Source organism: Mugil cephalus, chromosome 10 (assembly GCF_022458985.1).
Source record: "Mugil cephalus isolate CIBA_MC_2020 chromosome 10, CIBA_Mcephalus_1.1, whole genome shotgun sequence".
NCBI classification, from domain to species: Eukaryota; Metazoa; Chordata; class Actinopteri; order Mugiliformes; family Mugilidae; genus Mugil; species Mugil cephalus.
Genome location: NC_061779.1, coordinates 20,528,392 through 20,549,512, shown reverse-complemented (window position 1 = coordinate 20,549,512; position 21,121 = coordinate 20,528,392). Strand labels below are relative to the sequence as shown.

The window sequence follows — 21,121 nt, the reverse complement described above, 5'->3', positions numbered from 1 at the left end:
ATGTGACACACCCGGCTGGGAAGACTTCCCGGGTGAGTGAGCATTTCCTACCTAATGATACGCCCCACAAAAAAAGGAAATGGATATGTTAAAAAGCGTTAAATTATTTTGGTTAAACACAGAATCCATGCAAGAGTCATTCTGTGCAAGTTAAAGAGAGCCTCACAAAGCGGTTAGCCTGTTCCATATGTTATGTGCTGAGCGCGCATTGCCTCAGCAATCTGCACTGCATGAGTGAGCATATTGTGCTGCGTTTCAGTAAAAGGTAAAAACCTTCTGTACGAAATGATCTTTTAATAAAGTTACAAATAAGTTTTAGAATCACATACCTTATTCACTTAATGAATCCATCAGGTAGCATCCAATAGGGTGATACACCATAAATGATTTCTGCTATAAATGTGTGTCTAGTTCTGTTAGAGTTTTGTATTATCTTTACAGGAACAAAGACGTAAACTGCACTATGGTCCGCTAATCAGTGCAAATACTTGTGCACTTTTCTTTCAAGGTAAGACTTAATGGCTGTGTTCTTTTGTCTAGGTGACCCATGAACTTCTTTTGAACTTTGCCTCGCCATTATGTTAGCAGAGGGATACGTTTCACAGGTATGTTAAACCCCAGATTTGTGTCGTGTGCCTCATCTGGCAGCATGCTATGCTCCGAACCACGGTCAGAGGATATATTGACGGGTGTCCTTTGTAGAAACAAGAAGACTCTTCAAAGGAGCAGCGTCACACAGAGGGTGGGCTTTATTTGTGAATGCTAATTGTTTTATATTCCACCGAGTCAAACATTATAAAGCGACTTTAGACAAACGCTAAAAGCCTTGGGCTTTGGGCTCCTGCCATTAATTTACCTTTACGAATACAAAACTTTTGCCTCGGGAATTTATGATCGACGGCGGTCATTAGGATTGTTAGGCCTCAGTGTGTCTCCTCTGGCCTGCAGAGCACGCTGCCTTTGTCTGTGGGTACGACAATACAGATCAGATCAGACACAGGTGAAAATAACACTTGCAAATGAAAACACGAAAGAGATTGTCATAAAAATAAATAAAATATTGCATAGGATATATCCCTACACTAATATAATGACTGAAAAACATGTATGAAAATAGTGATATCCAAAGTTAATTCAAAACTGTATGTCAATGTACAGATGTGTTAGCAATAAATCCACACTAATAACTACAAATGATTATTTTTAGCATCCTCAATTGTTGATATTTTAGAATTGTCGATCAGTTACAAGTTAAAATCTTTAAATGTAAATGCTTGTTTTGTAAAGGCTATTGATTATCCTACTGGAGTTAAAAAGTTAGATTTTTTTCTGAGATACTGTTTGGACAAGTTAAAGTAAAATAAAAATACCCAAGTACAGAAGAGCCTTTTCATTTTTTTTTTTTTTTTTTCAAGCCTGGAGTTCAGTGAGGATGCTTGCACAAGAGGGAGACACAGTAAATGTGGTTTTACCATGTGCTGTCAGCTGAGGGACTTTCCAAGCTGGATAATTAAGTCATGAGAAGAGTCTTCTGAATGGATCTTTTACTAGATTTACTTGGTGGGGAAGAGTTTGCAAAGTTTGTACTAACCCAGTGGTGTGAAGCTCTTAAAGGCTTCGGTAACAGTTGTTGAAGATTAAAAAAAAAAAAGTGTCTGCATAGCAGACAGCAGGTTTTCAGATTGCTTCATCAGTGGCCAAATCAAGTCGCTGAGGATGGTAGGGGGACTTAACTGCCATTAAAAATCTTGAGATTGTTTATGGAAATAAAATATATGATGCTGTTTGACATTTCAAGAAAGAACAGATAAAAGTAACAACTTTATTAAAGGCAAATACACAGTTTCTTTTGCAGCCATATTACCCCAGAATTGCTTTGGAGAATGTTTATTATGCTGAGTGAATAATTGTTGAATTAATGTCACTATAACAATAATAATAATTAAGAAAACCACAGATTAGTGGCCAAGTTTTTCCATGCTGTACTTATTTCTTTCTTTCTTTCTTTCTTTCTTTCTTTCTTTCTTTCTTTCTTTCTCAATTCTGAAAGTATGAACAATCAAGCTGACACGTTTTAGCTCATTATAATCCTTTCATGTTATCCCTACTTTCATCATAACTGAAGCCTACGCTGGAAATTATTTTTCTGTTACATGCATCTCTTTATTTACTGACTGTGAGGCGCAGACTAGGCGGAAGTTACGTCATATAAACGACCCATTGCGTGCATGTTCAAAACATTTGGTAAAATCACGATTTTAATAGACGTTTTTAAGGTTTGTCCAGTCAAATAGTGTGCTGCTACCAAGTTACTTGTTTTGAGCCGCTGTTACTGCGGGATTATGCAACTTTAACGTTTGCTCGTCACTGACGACTTTAAATGGACGATCCTCATCTAAACCCGCCGTTGTATGCCAGACTGTCAAGTTACACAAGCTTCGCAAAGTAGCCGAAATAAACCTACCAAAACAAGAACTGTATTTTCAAAATAAAACGCCTCTATTGGTGACGACGGGAGTGGCTTTTATTTTAGCGAACATAAACAGGAAGCGGCGTTGTTGCTCCAGCTAATGTCCATGTGATGTTCAGACTGTAGGATCCGTGGTGCGGCGAGGCTCGTCCGTCTGTGGCTACATGAGTGTCAGTCTCCACTGTGACACAGTCGCCACCAAAAACGCGTTTCTCTGTTTGCTAAACGGACGCGCTTGACCGTGCGGTACCAATGTAGCGCGAGCAGTTCGTGAACTCCTCCGGACTGCAGTCAGTAATCCCATAAATTCATCTGGTAAGTAATAACGCTAGTTTAAACCGAACCGATAGCTAGCTGGTGTACGGACAGTTTCTCAACATGGACAGTAAACGAGTTCTTGAATAATGAAGGTTTTGTGTCGGTTAATTAATTGATGACAAGCTTGTTAGTTACCATAGCCTTGTAGCAAGGTCAAACAGTCAGAAATTAGTGCGCTACAAAAAAAAAAAAAAAAAAAAAAAAAAAAAAAGCTCCACCGAGCTGACTAACGTCAAGGCTACGTTTCCATCGCAGTGCAGGAACCGGGGTGATTTTAAAGAATATATATGTGGCATATCTCCTCACATTGGGTTTTGTCGTGTCCACACGCGGTCGCCATTGCTGACACATGACACTCTTGTCCCGCTTGTCGCCGGCTTTGATTTGAGCAGCAGCCCACGCCACATTTCTCTCTCGCGTGTCTGTGCAGGTCACGGTTTAAAAAAAAAAAAAAAAAAGACAAAAAGCCGCAGGACGAGATTGTCAGGTTTGCTCCCCTCCCTAATACCGTCCTAGTAACGCTCACTTCCTCCGACCACCCCAGGATGCTGCTGACTGTCACTTGGGTGGGGCTGACGCGGATGACGGCAGAGCTCCGGGATAAACCAACCCGCACAGGAACGTTTTGAAGCGCCGTGGGCCGTGGGTCGGTCGTCGGGTGAAGCCATGACCAAGCCCGAGTCGAGGAGAAGCGGCGCGGCGGCGGTCAGCGCCACTGGCAAGGGCTCCTCCGCCGCCGCAGAGCAGGTGAACAACGGCGCGGTGGATCCCGGGTGTCCGGATCAGAGCGGCCCAATAAAAGCCAAGGTGATGAAGCAGATCTCCAGGGACAGTCTGCACCGCAGGAACACGGAGTCTGAGGTCTATGACGACGGGACCAACACCTTTTTCTGGTGAGTTGTTTCTGGCAGTGTCAACAATATCTGTATGTGCAAGGAAAATAGTTCCTCCAAACAGTACCTGCAGAAAGATAGTCTGCTTATGTGTTTGAAGGTGATCAAGGTGACCTCCTTTAACCAACACAAATACTGTGACCTTGTTCCAAGTTAATGTACCCTTATTTATGTAATGTAAATAGAAAATGTGCTTTTGCGATTCACCTAAGCCTGCTACATGCATGGTGTCACTTTTAAAGGACTAATTTGTGCTGCTGCAGATGTTTACACTGCAGGCCTAACCTCAGAGCTAGTTGTTGATGAGACCCAAGCTAATATCCCACCCTGCGCCTTCAGCAGAAAGAGATCCACAACTGGCTTGAAGTCAAGACCGATATTATGCCCATGTGGTAAACTGGAGGAATGAGTGCAGATGCAGCCACTGACAGGAGTACACACACATGCACACACATGCACACACGCACACAGACACAAAGTGCTGATAAGTGCCCGATGCAGGTCTTGTTGCACGAGAGTTTGCGGCTGGTCCAGAAAAGCAGCATTCCTTTCTGCTGGTGTCTTCAATTTATAGCCATCCTGGACCTTCAACCTGTCGCTCCAGGAATATTTAAGGCAGAGCAGGGGTATGCGTGTTTCATCCCTGCTTTGTGTGCGATACAGGAGTCAATAAGAATCTAACACAATATCCAATATGTGTGGAGAGCGCAGAGGAGAGGGGTCCTCTCAGAGTGAACCTTGTATATATTGTATATTATATATGTTTCAGGAGTGGAGCCATTAACAGCATGCAAACATGCCCACTGATTTTAAAAGCTTGCAGTATACACAAGAGACATATGGTCATTATACTATATGGTGGACTGAATACTCATAACAAGATTTTTTTTTTTAAAAATGTAGTGTAATTTAGCAGCACTACATAATGCATCTGGTAAGGTAAGGTAGACATCCTCCAGTCTAAGGAGTTTCAACAAATACCAACCACAAGACAGAGTTGAAGGGGTCACAGTTTTAGATAGCATTAGATTTAACTGGCAGCCTAGTGGGAAGACAGTGGCCAAGATGCAGTCCCAACATTTTGTAATTAGTTTGACTAAATCCTTATGCCGGCCTTAAAATGACCAGCTCTCCTTGGTACTGCCTGTGATTTGTGTGATTGCACGTTTAAGGAATTCGGCGTCCAAGTGCTTGACACTCCCAGTTTGTTTCTAATGGGGAACTGATAACGTTTAATGGCTTTGTAGCTGTTTGACATGTGGTCAGCTTCAAAAACGTTTGACTGTAGTGAATCTAAAACACTGCGTGTACAAACACGGCGAAAACTGGAGAAAACAAGGAGCCAGTTTTCCTGTCATTTCCATGTACATCCAGCAGTTACATTTTATAAAACACCTCTGATCATAGAGTGAATACAGGAATGCGCTGGCTCTGTGTGGGAGTGTTACACAGTTACATCTAGGAACGTTGTGCGTGATAGAAGCTTCCTCTGGTTCTTAAGGAGGATAACTACATGGCATGCAGCTGATTCCTGTTAGTACAGGCTGCAGTTGAATAAGCATCTTTTTTTCTGTGAAGAGTGTGTTGGATTAGGAGGCGAACACATTATGTGTCGTGATGGCACGAAATGTTGTGCTAGCATAGCACATTTTGTTTTTCCATAAATAGCACGTTCTGTGCAGTCTGATTACAGGCAAAGGGACACGTCTGGTTAGGTTCTCAACCTTTTTGTCATCCCACTTCCACGCCTCGCATTTAGCCTCGGGACAAAATTCTTTTATTTCTCCATATGTTGAATAAGAAGCTCATTTATTCTGCACCCACAGGCTTTGAGATACATTTTGTTGGAAGCTTAGGCTGTCTCTCGTTTGCACCGCACTGATGTCTCGGCAGCGTCTTTTCACTCCCTGTGGTGTTGTACGGTTGTCAAAGCAAGAGAGAAGCCAGGCCCTGCTCTCCCTTGTGTCTCCTGCCAAACAGGTTGGATAAGGAGGTGGAACAGGGAGAAAATGCTAATGACATCTGACATGACGTCTTTGTGACTCAGACTGTACCAAAGGGCTGGTGGAGGGGGTGATGTCGTGTAGTTTGATGGACAGAAGTGGCCTCAATTGAGCTCCCTTGCTGTGTCGGAACTTCTAAAACATAACCGACTGTTGCAGTCAGTGGCACATGCAAATTTCAGTTTAAATAGCTGATAGGAAGAATACACAACACAGGTCTAATCTTAAATTACTAGATGCTTAGTTGTGTTGAACAGATAACATACGTAACAACTGACCCGCCTGGTTGAGCAGTCGACCCGTGACGTGTTATTCCAACTTTTGTTGCATGTCGTTCTCCCTCTCACCATTTCATTTTTTGTGTGTCTTTGCTAACGACTATCCAACGAGGTAAAGAAATGACAAAAAACAAACAAACAGCAAAACGTAATTCAAGTTCACGCACCGTACATTGGTACACAATGTCTTATCATTTATTAACTTAACAAAAGTGTCATTTGTTGACGCTGAGTTTCGCAATCCACTTGCACGTAGTATTCTCAGGTGTGTGTGTGTTGTAACCAAGCACAGGGTGATGTTTTTGTTGGCTAGTATGTTTTGAAGAAACATACAGTGTAAAGGATTTGCAGCAGGTCAAGATTTTAAAAGCGTTCTGGATCGGCTCCAGTCCTGATCCCGATAAGCCGTAACGACTCTAATCGCAAAACATGTCAAGATTATTCCACCTGCTGCTTGATCAGTCTGAACCTTCCGCGAACGAGAAGAAGGTTTCTAGTGATTCACCGTGTTTCTCCTTGGAATAATGTCACGTTAAGCTCTTGCAAAGCGCTGCTCTCTAATTGAGGACTCCAGGTGTTCATTACATAATTTAAACTCTCGACCCAGAAAGTGTGATAAATAAAACTTTGCCCCCTCAGCTGAGATAAGTGTGGATGCACAGTATATCGTACCATCTTCTGACAAAGGCCAAGGTTTGTTTACTGCCATGGGGTGATCTGGGAGAGAACCGCCTCCATCCGACACGAAGGCCTTCACACTCGACTCAATTCAACTTGTATGTAATCATTGTATCACGAGGAGTTTTTTTCACAGAACACAGAGGCAACGTCTATTTTTGACGGTTTCCTGTTGGCTTGAACCAAAGTTTGTTCTCCACCATTTTTGCAGCTATTTTCAGCTGCAGTAGCCCAGTTTCCCAAGAGAAATCTGTTTCAACTCTTCTGTTTTATCCCATGTCCACTGCCTCCATTTTCCCCCCGTGCTCTCTTTGGATTAGTTGAGACAACATTTTTCCTTTCTCTTAACAGGATGTTACGCTTTAAGACACTCGGATTGTAAAAACTTTCTCTGTGGCCTGTCAGGTAAAACTTCTCTTCTAATGTTCTTCTCTAGAAGCAGTATTAACTGTTTTCTCCCTCTTGCTCCACAGGCGAGCCCATACTGTGACAGTGCTGTTCATTCTGACCTGTGCTCTAGTCTACGTCACTCTGTTGGAGGAGACTCCTCAGGACACGGCCTACAACACCAAAAGGTTAGTGGGGCTGTAATTTCCCTTCCTCTGTGTCCGCGAAGCCAAAACCCTGCAGGGCCCCAGAGCAGACCAAAAGTATTCCACTAACTAAAGAAACATGGGATGTAAAATATGTTTATATATCCACCATTTAGAGCTAGATGCAAGTTGAGCATGTTTTATAAGAAGCTGTTTTCCACCAATACTTCAGAATGGTTACTCACTAATCAGCCTCTCTGTTCCTGTTCTCTGTTGGTTAAGGTGACTGTGTCCTAATGGTATGCCATGTTGACATGCTTTCCTGTGTGTGTAAAATTCCAGGAAATTGTAGAAGTATGTGTATGTGTGTGTGTGTGTGTGTGTGTGTGTGTGTGTGTGTGTGTGTGTGTGTGTGTGTGTGTGTGTGTGTCGGCCCCGTGGTTCATGTCACATTGACATTTGAAACCTGATATCACATAATCAGTAGACTACTAGCGTTGTTATCTTATATTTAACATCACTTGGCCTGAAGCCACAGCCTGGATGAGGTGCAGAAGTAGTTTCAAAGGCAGTCACTTTCTTTTTCAGTAGCATTCACCTTAAGCCCAGCTGGCCCTCTCTCAAGGCCACGCGTCAAACCAAGAGGTGTGCGGCTATTCACAGAGTAATACAAGCATCGTGACCATGAAAGAGAAGAGCACGGTTCCTAAGAAACCGTTTTATTAGGTATTGACTGAGATTAAGTTATGGCGAGTAGGTTTTATGGCTCATTCTTTTAAAACACAGTACAATACAATGGAATTTACTCTCTATTACTCTCATGGAAACTGAAGTGAACAAAAGCGTTGAAAAGCAAAACAACTCTGCGTTTCGCGTCTCCTCCCTTTGCCTTTGGTTGATCCGAATACTTAGACGGTGCCAGCACTTGCACAGTTCTTCTGTTCAGTTGTCTTGTGTCTCTTCCTGTAATCCCAGACTGACTCCAAGCTGTTAATACTGCATCTGTGGAGGGCATGTAATCTGCTGCAGGTTCTTCTTGTGATTCTGGCTGAATAACTGTGTGTAGCTAGAATTTGAAACTGAGCAAATATCACCCTGATTGTATGTATGGGTATTTTAACATCTAAACTGCCTACAACCATTTCACAGTATGGTAGTTATAAATAGTAGTGCACATGAATAGGACGAATAATCTGAACTACTGCTGGTTTGTTGGCCGTGGCTGCTTTGTATGTGGCAAAATGGAAACCAGGAGGGTAATGCCGTCGCTTCTAATTTTTCCGAGCAGGGTTTTATAAAATGACACGGTGCTTTGAACTCTGGGGTTCTCCCTCTTGTTGGTTTGCTGTTGCTTTAAGATTGAGATTTGTGCGGCACGGCTCACCAGAGTTGCCATCATTTTTCATTTGCTTTAATGGAACTGTGTGTTTCGAAGACAGACTGGAACAATCAAGAAAGCACGAGCAGGCCGTGTCAGTGACGCGAGTGTTTGTGAGGCCGAGTGAATGTGTGGTTGTGGGATTGTGGGACGGTTCTTAACTGGATTTGCTGCCGTCAGCGCAGTCCGGCTCGTCGGGATAAAGATCCTAGATCTTCTTCCTGGCAGCAGAGAACACTCACACACTCACACTCACACACACACACACACACACACACACACACACACACACACACACACACACACACAGTCCGAATCCTCCTCTCATAACACATTTAATTTGGGATCACTAGTTCACACACTTTGATTATAGTACTCATTGAATGACAGTTAGTATAATTAATTTCCCAGATAATCAGTTACACAGTCAAACCTTTACACCCATTAAAAGACACAAGCTGTAATCTCATTGTATCCCAAGTCTCTTAAGCCTGTCTGCTTGTAGATTCAGAGTAACGTCCTTTCTGCTTTCCTGATTTCAGATCTTAACACAACTGTTAAGTCCAGCAGTGGTAAACAATATGACAAAACTTGTGTCAGTGTCCAAAAATATATTTACATGATATATTTACACTCACTCACACTGTCATCAGAGATCTTTGAGAAAGTCTGCAGAGAAGGATGAGTGTGTGCTTTCAAGGCTTTGGTGTGTCTTGTATGTTACTTTTATGTGTTGTTGTGTAGCACAGGTGTAAACCATATGTTTGTGTTTGTAATTGTTCTCCTTTAGGGGGATTGTGGCCAGCATCCTGGTGTTCCTCTGTTTCGGAGTGACACAGGCCAAAGATGGACCTTTCACCCGACCACATCCAGGTATGACAAGCGTGTGTATCACTCATATAAAGACATCACAGGAGTGTAAAACATCAGCTGCGTGCTACAGTAATAGAAGTGTGTGGACATACAGGTTGAATTTTATGGCAGTAATCTCCAGTGATTCAGGCTGTTGTAGGGCTGTCCTATGTGGGCGGCATGGTGACGCTAGAAACCTGATACATGACACATAACACATAATCCACTGCTCATTGTGCACAATAAAACTACTAGCAAGGAGTCGTATCACAGCTGAATAAAAGCAGCGTGCATGTGACTCTGGTTCACCAGTACATGACACTCCTGGCTTACCTCTTCCAAACGGATTTTCCGTCGCTCCAGTTCAGACACGTCAATCAAGCCATACCCCGAACACGCCTCCCTTTGAGGGCTTATATCTACTTAACTGTGATAAATGAGCCCCAGCACATTGTTCACAAGCAGTGAAGTTAGCTAATGCCACCATAATGACTAGTGGAAAAAATGAGTTAGTATTTCATGAGAGTTGGCTGTTTGTGACTCCACTGGAAGCAGAGATTTTTTTTTTTAAATGTATTTCAGTATCGGTTACAGTTTGAGGCCGGGGCTGCTGGTGCTTGTGAAAGGCATCTGTCTGGTTTACACGACAAATTATATCTGGTTTAACAGAGCTGTGTTTAAAAGAAGTTGTCCGTCCAGAGGCTTTTCTTCTCACACAGCAACAGACTCCAGAGGGAGGGGAAGGGGAGGGAGGGAAGGAAGGAAGATAACAGGGTGTGGAGACACGCTGAATATTGTTGCCTGTTTTTCGGCTTATAATGGTCAGGCAAGAAATTACTTTGCCACTGCTCCTCGTTCCTTTTGTGTTGAGAGATGTGGTGTGTGTGTAGGGAGACACTGCGTCACACTCTCTGACCTGTTGAGCCAGCCGAGTAGGTCCTGGTATTGTTCTCATCGAAGCATTTCAGTTGGTACCCTGTGGGGAAAAAAACCAAACAAAAAATCTTCAGATTTCCATCTTGTAACTCCTGCTGGGTCGCTGGCTGGGAGTGTTACTTTAGCTGAGCTTATACACGTGAATACATACAAATTTAAAATAACAGTAAAAGGGGGAATTTAAAAAAACTGCTGGTTGTTACTACTACTTTTATATTAGTCATTTCATTTTATTTTAAAAATGAAATTACATTATCTATGGCAGTCCTTCATTTATCACTGAATTGTTCCATGGTGGTAGAAAACACATGTGCTGGGCTGATCCAGTCGTTTGGATGGACTTTAAGCTGTGATGGACAGAGCAGTAACAGCCATAATAAAATCCAAATGCTGCGTTACCAGACTCGTGTTGTGATAAAACGCACTATAGATACTAGTTAGTAATTCAGGTTGTCATCATTCAGGAAGAAAACACCTCCAATTAATGTCTTGATTTGACAACAGTTACACTACATGTTCTCCTAGCAGCTTGGTTTTTTGTGTGTGTGTGTGGTCATGAGTTCTTTTTAAATGCCGTACTCACACTTTAAATGTCAAAATGAGGAATGACGGACGTGAATAGAGTCATTCGGGCACTCGGGCGCACGTCAGCCTAGTTGTAATCCAACATATTTTTTTTATGATGTGACTTGGCTTGTATCGTATGTGTAACATGTTGTTTTCTTTCTTGCTGCAGCTTATTGGAGGTTCTGGCTTTGTGTCACCGTCGTCTACGAACTGTTCCTCATCTTCATCCTATTTCAGGTTGGTGTGTTGATTATGTCAATGTCTGCAAAGACTTGCATGAACATGCAAAGAATTGTGCACACGGCAGCTTATGCACAGGCCAGTACACTGCTGATGTGAACTCCATACACCAGTGACTTGAAGTATGTCAGTTACACAGCGAGTGCTTCTTTCTTCAGAGTTTTACTGAATAATTTCGGTGATCCAGTGCCTCCTCCTTCCTCACAACGTGGCAGCAGAACTCGTTCAGCTTCTCAGAGCGGGTCAAACGCTCACACTGACCTTTGGTATAAATCCATCTAAGTCCAGATAGAGTCAATGAAGGCATCTCAAAACCTTGCCAAAACGTAGGATTTTCTACCAGATTTCTTCTCCAATCTGTGCTGTTTTTTCTGCTGTGATCCCTTGAAGCCTCTTTTCTTCCTTCCAGTTTAATCAAACAGTCTGTCACTGAGCCAGACCCTTTAAACAAGCCGCACTGAGTCCGAACCAAGCCAGGACACTAACAAATAATAGATAACTAGATCCTACTAGATCCTGGACTTAACACAGGAACGTTAAAGCTCTAGTTTGATGAAAAGTTAAAAATAAATCCATTTTTATGATACTTTACTTTTTTCTTCTTACCTCGGTATCCAGACGGTGCACGATGGACGACAGTTCATGAAGTACATTGACCCCAAACTGGGGGTGCCCCTCCCTGAGCGCGACTATGGAGGAAACTGCCTCATGTACGACTCAGGGAACACTACAGACCCTTTCCACAACATCTGGGTGAGAACTTTGATTTTATTCTGTTATTTTACATTCCCACATCTTTGCATATGAATCTACTCTGAGCAACATATTTTTCATTTTAGAAATGCTGCAATAATTATAGTCATTATTTGTATATCTGTATGTACGGGTATATAGGTATATAAAAACTTGTAACAGGCCACCTTTCAGAGCTGCTCTGTGAACAGGATATTCAAGCATTCAGACACATATTTATTATAAACCCATTTTGAAGTGAACTGTAGAAAAAAAAATACTTCTGATGTTATTTTTTTCTTTAATTTAGTTTAACAGTAAAGCCTTCTTTGATGTAGAACATCAGTAACAGTGAACAGCTAAAAGTAAATAAGTGACCAGATAACAAAATCACTTCTCACTTCTGTAAAGTGCAGCTGACACGTTTAGCCACCTTCCTCAGTGTTTGGTTTTGGTTCATGGGAACCGTAAAACAAATGCAAAACAAATGCATTTTTAAAAATGCCTTGTGACCAGTCTGGATATATCCATACATTACTAAGCTGAATCTGAATCTAAATACTGTGCACTTCAGCTGTGCTGTTGAAAAGAACTATGCTGCTGAAACAGAAATGCAGTAAACAGCTGCTTATAGATGGATTTTTTTTTTTTTTTCATGTGTCACGATGCCCCACTAAGTTTTGTCCTGTTCAGTGACCCAGTACTCACTGTGCTCATTTCTGCTCTGCACCGATGTGAACTAGATGTGGTGATTCATTCCAACACGAGGGCCCACATTCTACCTGCACAACCAAAACTACAAGTAGGAATTAGCTGCACAGACTGTGTGGACGTCTCCAGGGGCACCTGCTATTTCGGTTCACATAGGTGAAGCAGCCCGATGTGCGAAGGGTATTGGTGAACTGGAAAGTCAGTCACACTCTGGAAAATGAGCTTAAAAGGAAAGCTGTAGAGAAGACAGTGACACACATGATTGATGAGCTACTGTAGCACAATTGAACAATGTTGCTGTCTGTGTAGCAGCCTGGTGTTGGTTGCAGGTGGTTTAAAAACAGGACAGTCACCTGAAATGACCCTGCTCTCTGGATGTGGTGCTGCTCATTTGCATATTTATCAGCATTTATGTCCTGTGGCCTTCAGGTGACGGGTCATAATAACCTGAGGGATGCGCTTTTTGTACTAATCTAAGCAGAAGTGGACAGGATTGTGTGATATATCGGAGGATTTGCCAGGATAATATGGTGTTAAATTAATACGTAGATTTATGTCTGCAGGACAAGATGGACGGATTTGTTCCAGCTCACTTTCTGGGATGGTACATCAAGGTAGGTTTGGACGCACTAGCTGCCTGGTTTCAGCTGTGCTCTTGTGATGACTAAGAATCAGCAGTTGAGCTGTCTAATTTAACCAAAATTATTTTCAGTTCCTGCTTCATGGAAGCAGTTGAGCATGTGACTAATGAGGGATATTTGTGGCGGTGAGCCTTACCACCACGCTGGGATGACGACCATTTCTGAGCCAGTGATTACAGATAGAACACATTTAGATGCACTGGGGAGGAAGATGTTTCACATTTACATAAATTTATCGACAAGCGCCTCAGTCGTTAAGTACCCACTCAGATACAATTACCACACAATTACCTTATTACAATAAAAGTAAAATAAAATAGTTTATTTACAAAGACTTAAAGCGCGGATGTTTGACACTGGATGGTGTTAAGTTTCTTTCTCTTAGTGTCTCGCCGACTGGTCTCTCTACTCTTGTTTTTTTTCCTCCAGACTCTGATGATTCGGGACTGGTGGATGTGTATGATAATCAGCGTCATGTTCGAGTTCCTGGAGTACAGCCTGGAGCACCAGTTACCCAACTTCTCAGAGTGCTGGTGGGACCATGTATGTCACAAGTGTTTCTGCTCCTTTGCTTTCTTCGAACCATCTCATTACATGGACACAGATTCTCCACTAATAATCAGAATAATCAGAATTAACGCGCCTCGTGTGGCCGTTTCCATGCTCGTCTTTCATGAGGTCAGCATCGGGTGGTGTGAGTTTTGCAGAGGTTGTAAATATAGCAGGAGTTTATTTTCAGGCTTGTTTTTTTATTGACACCATATTCAATGTGCCACAGCGGGCACAAACAGTTAGCACAAGTCAAATATTGTGTTGTGTTTTAGAGCATATGAAGGCATATTTCTTATCTGATCATTTCATGTAAAAAACGTGAAGCTGTAGATATGTAGTCGGTGTAAACTGCAAACGTAATTCTGCCAATGTTCTCTGAACTAAAACGCACTTTCTCAGTCCGGTGTTAGATGTGAATGTGCTGCGGACGTCACTGCACTAAATATGACTCACATTTGTCCACATTAGATAAACCACCCCTGTCTTGTGAATCACCATGGGAACAGACGGAAGCTACAAAATGTAGCCTTGCTGTTGAAGCAAAGCAAAAAGTCATGCGCCTTTTATGAGCCATTTTGCAGAACAGATACCGCATGTGTTGAATTTACTCAAATTGCCTACAGTTGCAAAGTTGCTTACAATGTTGCAAGAGGAATGTTTTATGGTACAAGTTCATACGTATCGAATGTATTCTGTGATTCTTCTCAAATAGAAACACTGTTGTGTCTTCTCCGCAGACTGCAACAAATACTAAGCCGGGAGTCGAGCGTAATCTGCTCACACCCACACAATCCAAAGGACGTATCTAATCTAATAATGTGTGTAGGTGGATCACGGTCGCTGTGCTCCCTTCACCCTTTAATGAAATGCTTTTCCCTCCCCAGTGGATCATGGACGTGCTGGTGTGCAACGGTTTGGGCATCTACTGCGGCATGAAGACTCTGGCCTGGTTGTCCATGAAGCCCTACCAGTGGCAAGGCCTCTGGAACATTCCTACATACAAGTAGGACTTCATTAATTCTGCATCACTCACACATCCGCTCGTCGATGCAATCCACTTTCAGCGTCTCCACTGGGAGTCCAGCCTTGGCCGTGTTGTCGTGATCTGTGTTTGTTTTCTTCATCTAATATTACGTCTGCTGTGTGCCTCACAGGGGGAAGATAAAGCGTATAGCATTCCAGTTCACACCGTACAGCTGGGTGAAGTTTGAGTGGAAGCCTGCATCGAACCTCCGTCGCTGGCTGGCTGTGTTAGGCATCATCTTCATGGTGAGAAATATCACGTTACTGACGGAGGAAGTTATTACAGAACAGGGACAAGAAAGGAAACACAAACCCTGATCATTCATGATCAAATGTTAGGGAACGAGCATATTTTTTTTTTTTTTTTTTTTTTTTGGTGTTTCTGAATTTGGATCCACATTACTGTATCTCTCCCCTCATCAGTTCCTCTTGGCGGAGCTGAACACCTTCTACCTGAAGTTCGTGTTGTGGATGCCTCCTGAGCACTACCTCGTGCTGCTCCGCCTCGTCTTTTTTGTCAACGTGGGAGGTGTGGCCATGAGGGAGATCTACGACTTCATGGATCACCCGTGAGTAGCGGAGTGGTTTAGGGTTCTTACCTTTAACTGTAAAAATAATTTCAGTTAGAAGCAAAGAATTTTCCAGAGACAACTTAGAGTAAAAATGTTCATAATCTAGTTGATAATAACTTATTGTTTTTTACTAACAGGAAGTTCCACAAGAAGCTTGGCCAGCAGGCTTGGCTGGTAGCAGCAATCACAGTCACTGAGTTCCTCATAGTCGTCAAGTACGACCCCAAAACCATCATGCTGCCCATCCCCTTCTTCGTCACACAGTGCTGGTTGTTAGGAATCCTCCTCATACTCATCTGGACCCTGTGGAGGTTTTTCATCCGGTAAGAAGTGTGCGAAGGGAAAGTGGGTGAGGGTTAGAATTTAGTAAACTTGATGTAAAACACCTATTTCTGGTGCATATAAGATAAATTTAAGTCATATTTACAACAGACCTGAGACTGAAGTTGAGTCAGGTCCAAATTATATGAACTCCACTTGTGTTTTGGTCATGAAACTGTATTTGTATGCGATATGAGGAAGGATAATGGTGTCAGATGCTGTCAGTGTTCTCTCTCCCTGGGTTCATTGCTTATCCTGTTGCACATCTTCTACCCCCCTGTATGTATATGTGTATGTTACTTATTTCAAGTTTCTTGCCAAATAAGTCCTTTCTCAAACTAGAAAATCATACACCAGAAAGAAATAACATCCATTCACATGCTGCTGTTTTACAGGCAGGTCAAATTGACACTTGGCTTCACTGTATGTTGAGTTTCATCTAACCTACAACAATAATCATCAAACATTTTCTTATCATATTTTAACATAAAATCTATGAATTAACAAACTATTGCAAACATTTACCTCGTGATATATTTCGTCACAAAAGTCCAGGACAGGAGTTGTGTTCTTATTGTTAGTAATAGTAGTGGTATGATTTAAGTTCGGTGGCTTGTGCTGGTTGTAATCCAGAGAGCATTTTATTGGGTGCCTGACCCCACGCTGACCTGGTTCTGAATTTCTTTTGATATTTTCCATTATGCCTGGCACAGGAACTCAAATAATTGCATCCCTAAAGTACGGTTTAATCACAGCAGTCAACTAGATTTCATAAATGTGGCTTCACCTGGGACAGATCCCGTCTAATGTGAGCTTGAGTTTATGTCTGAATTACTTTTTCCTCATGACCTCGTGCAGTGATTTGGTTGGACTCACATCCTGTTGAGTGCAGCTCTGCCCCAGCACGTTAAGCCTTTTATCCATTTTCTCCACCTCTCCTATGGCTTCCCCTTCTCCTTTTTTCCTTCCCTCCTTCCTGCTCCTGTTCAGCAGCAGTGTCCTAGTCAGGTGAGGTGAGTGTAGGACAGAAGTCTACATCATTGTTAGGACCCATCATTCTAATTGGTGGGTTTTTTTGGGGTCCCTCAGGGAACTCGGATATTACTCCTCATGGATCCATCTTTGGCATGACACTGCAGTTTGTTGCTCTGGTGAATTTGATCATTTTCATTTGCTTTCAAGTCATTTTTAGTCTCAGTTGCTGTCAGCTCAGGGATGCAGATGACATGCAGCTGGTATTGTGAATGAATGAGGAAGTGTTGACGCCCTGAGACACACACACACACACACCCACACACACACACACACACACACACACACACACACCCACTCTGCGTCAGCATGTTTCCTTCATCTCTTAATGAGAGCCAATAAAATCACCTCCATCAATTGTTCTGGTGCACATCCCTCCTGTTGTACAATACATCAGGGACACCAAAGCATGCCATGTCATTCATGTTGTATTAATAATTGTTACAAATGTCCAGTGTGTAGGATTTACAAGAATTTATTAGCAGAAATGGAATAGAGTATTCACAATGCTGTGTTTATAGTCACCTGTAATTGTGGTGATGTCGTGTTTTTCGATGATCCCTTCATATCTGTACAAGGAGCTTTTCTTCTGCCTTGGAGTCATGTCTCTATAGTACACAACAGACAAACTGAACCCTGTCTCCAGAGAGGGATGTGCATGGTAGTAGCAGCCACCAAAGTTTCTTCTACATGACTGGAGACAGAAGGATGAGGGACCTCACTGTTAAGCACTACTGAATCCTTTAAAAGTTCATTTTAGCCTTCTTGTCATAATATACTATATATACTGCACACTTGAAGTGTCTGATCGTCAGACCAGTCACCCAACTCCACACATCTTTGACCAGAGAAGGCAAAGTATCATTGGAAAATACGATTTATCCAGCTGTACAGTGTGTTGTTGTCACATTACCCAATCCAGTGCACCAGTGAGGGGTTCTAGTCCTTGAGATCCCCGTCAGGAGCAGTCGAGATAATCCCTTTATTTCACTACACCCGTAGCAGAATTCAGCTGGGAAGACGAGTGATTTTCTATTAATAGCGTGTCTGCTTTCTTCCGATTTTCCCACAGTGACATCACACTCCGCTACAAAGAGACCCGCCGGCGCAGGCAGGAAGTCCCCACTGACTGGGACCGGCCTCTGGGCAACGGCAGCACAGCGACGCCATCGGGGCGAAGCAAACTGAACGGCAGCTCTGAGGCGCTGCGGCAGAGGAAGTCCTGAGAGGAAGGCGGTCACATAGTCTGCAGCGACTGAAGGGGAGAAGGACACGGGTTTGATGGGGGAAAAAAAAATAAAAGAGAAGAAGAGACGCGTAGAGGCAACCAGACGGACACACACATGCCCCCGTAGATCGTTGTTGTGCCTACATGAACCAGGTAGAAATTAAACAGAAGCAATGAGGGGGAGGGGGGGTTTGATTTGCTGCATTGTGTAGTTGTCATACTACAGGGATTTACCTCATTCTACTTTTTAACGAACATTTTGGGGAGTTGTACACAGGACAAGATACATGTTTGTGTTATTTGTACATTATTTAGAATTTTGGGTGACGACGGGGAAAAAGACAAAACTGAATCAAAGGTGAGGAGTGGTGGAAGGAGTAGATGGGAAGTAGATAAATTGACCAATAATCGACAGTAGTTTCCATTTCTCTCGGCTGCACTTTGTCTTAGAAAACGAGACGAGCGTCAGGAACATATCTGCCTCTGTAAATATGCTTAGTTCTGTGCTGTGCTGTCGCAGAAGTGCCGGTGAGAAAAGGCAGAGCGCCCGGAGCAGTAACAAGTTCCTGCACATGTAAGGACTGATCTGATTCCAATTATTGTCCACTGCTATGCAACCCTCAGCATCAACCTGGGACTTGGGGCACTTTGTCACCGTGGAGCGGTTAAAACTCGGTTCAGTTCTCAGAGGAAATGACACTTAATTAGCTGGGTGATTTAAAGTGGAATGGGTCCCAGGTACGTGATGCTTTGTTTACATGTGGGAGACAATGATCAGTTCAGGCTTCATTCCTGGAAGCACTGAGTCTCCCTCAGTATGATTCAGAGAGGAAAACCGCTCAAAGCCTTTCACTCCTCTCTGGCTGCGTTCTTGTAGAGAACACGGAGTTTGTTTAGAAACTAAAAATAAAATCAAGATGTACCATTTCCTAGTTATTTAACTGGTTATATTATACGTGCTAAATAAGATAATAGTTTGGGTTCTTTTGTAGATGTTTTTTATTGTTTTATTTTCACTGTTGATATTTCTTTAGGGTCGGCTGATTATAAACACTAGTTTTGTGAGATGAGAAACCTGCAGCGCTCTAACGAACACATCCATGACAATCACAACTTCTCCTCTGATGTTGGCTCGCGGTAACGCAGCGCGCCGCCAGGCGTCCCTCCGCTCGAGTCGCATCAGAACGTGAACTTGATTGATGCTCGATTTCTTAATGTTTTATTATTACAGAAATGTCATGTTACGTGTTGGTTAAGTTTCCTAAAAGAGAAAGAAGATCAGGTTGAGAGGAGGGAAGCGAAGGTTCAGGGTGTTTTGGTTTGGGAAGAGAACCATCGTTTTTACTATGGGGGTCGCCATATTGCACACGCAATCAGCCAAAGCTTAAATCTCATTCCTGCTAAAGCCATAGATGCCACCCAGACCCGCCTGAGCCTCGCAAACCGCCGGTAAACCTCACTTTGATTCCTCTTCACCTTACGTTCGAGGACAAGCTGCGTATGCGTACAGTGTCTGTGTTAGAAAATGTTTCCTGGAGGGGTCTGAAACCAAATTCACTGGAACTGTGACGTTGTCGAAACTTCTCATTTTCTGTCTAAATGTATGAAACCTATGTATCTGTACCAGTAACAGAGTTGCTAAGAGTAGAGCTGCTTGGACCTAGTCAATAAGTAATTTATTAACCGTTGTTGTAATGATTCATTTTTCAAGCATTGCCAAACACTCTCTTTCTGTGGCTTCTCAAGTTTGAGACTTGATGCTTGAGCAAACTAAATTTGTTTTGGGTTTAAGTGGACAAAACAAGGAATTTGTAGACTCTGCGTTATGATTAGATTTCTAATCAGCACTGTTTTCTCGATTTGATATCATTCAACAGCTTAATCTAGTTACGTTGTTAAGCGCAGCTCTGGTTAAATGTTCATAAGATTCCTAAAGGAGACCAAAAATTAGCTTTACTCTGGAAAAAAAAAATAGTCAAACTGAAAACAACAGTATGTTCTGGCCTCACTTATTAAAACACCTCTAGTCTTTGTCCTGTGGTTGTCAGAGATCAGTTGTACGTTCCTGTGTTACTTGATGTGTTCCAGTGACGTAGATGACATCTGTGAACCTAGCTCCAACCTCTGCTGTAAACTAGGCTGATGTTCGGTGACACTATAGTGATTTTCTTGTGAATGTAATCCATCAGAAGCTGTTGTTCAAACGAGAGGGTTTGATCATCTGTGATTTTTATTTTGCCGCAAACACTAAGTTGAAGCTTCTGTGAGGCTCATTTGCAATTAATCCCTTCAGTTTCTCACATTAATACGGTGATTGCTGTGCAAACTTTAAACCCTACAAATGTTTATCTGATGTTACAAAGTCTGTTCTCGTTATCCTGTGATGTGCTAATGCAGTTATATTTTTCTTTCCTTGAATGAAAGCTTTTTAGACGTGAGCTGGACAACTAGGTCTAGACTTACACTGGGGTCAAAAACTGAAAACTCAAACCAACCCAAGTCATGAATTTGCACATCAGCTCTGAAACCACAAAATGGTGAATTCTCAATCTTAAATTAACTGTAAAAACCAAATGGGAATTGGCCAAAAACAACCAAACAAAACGAGATCTTTTCCTTTAGTGTTTGAGGGTTCTGTGTAGTATCACTTGCAGCCACGTGGGGGCGGCAGATGTTGTCTTATCTTTGCCCTGTGATCACTGACAAATAAAGGCCGCTTTGGTTTGTATAAATGTGAACATGTTAAGATCATTTAAAAACTGAAATATGCTGCTGCGTCACATACTTTTATAATGTTTTCAATAAAAGCAACTGAAAACCCTGAACGTCGCCCAGTGATTGATTTACTTTAACAGATGGAAAGTTTGGGTTTTGAATAAATGGCTGTTACTAACTATAAATCAGTTGGGACTAAGGTTTGCTATTTGCAGTTAGTTCGTTTTTCGTCAACACGGAGATGAGTATTCCTGATGAGTAGAGCAGTAAACAAGGCAGACAGTCACAAACCTGAACAATAACTACCTCCTTCACTACAGTCGAATGTCAACTGGCAAATACACCACGATCCTTTTCACACTATTGCCACATAAACTTTATTTTTATCAAATTACACAATTGATTGTGCAGCTGCTTGTGTTTGTCATAGTTCCCCACGGTGTGGCTA

At 42.4% G+C, this 21,121-nt stretch overlaps 1 protein-coding gene across 1 annotated transcript; it reads left to right on the top strand.

Moving 5' to 3' along the window:
- The first annotated feature begins 1,802 nt into the window (after positions 1-1,802).
- ptdss2 (phosphatidylserine synthase 2) lies at positions 1,803-20,783 on the top strand. The gene is made up of 13 exons (XM_047595397.1): positions 1,803-2,785; positions 3,333-3,681; positions 7,114-7,215; positions 9,342-9,424; positions 11,076-11,143; positions 11,765-11,899; positions 13,153-13,203; positions 13,660-13,773; positions 14,667-14,785; positions 14,937-15,051; positions 15,229-15,374; positions 15,515-15,700; positions 17,803-20,783. The coding sequence occupies exons 2-13, from the start codon at positions 3,455-3,457 to the stop codon at positions 17,954-17,956; spliced, it is 1,500 nt and encodes a 499-aa protein (XP_047451353.1). The 5' UTR covers positions 1,803-2,785; positions 3,333-3,454; the 3' UTR covers positions 17,957-20,783.
- Positions 20,784-21,121: the final 338 nt, after the last annotated feature.

Coding starts and splice junctions, on each gene's coding strand:
- ptdss2 (XM_047595397.1), top strand. CDS start 3,455: ATGACCAAGCCCGAGTCGAGGAGAAGCGGCGCGGCGGCGGTCAGCGCC. Junction 9,425..11,075: donor TTTCACCCGACCACATCCAG/GTATGACAAGCG, acceptor TTCTTGCTGCAG/CTTATTGGAGGTTCTGGCTT. Junction 13,204..13,659: donor TTCTGGGATGGTACATCAAG/GTAGGTTTGGAC, acceptor TTTTTCCTCCAG/ACTCTGATGATTCGGGACTG.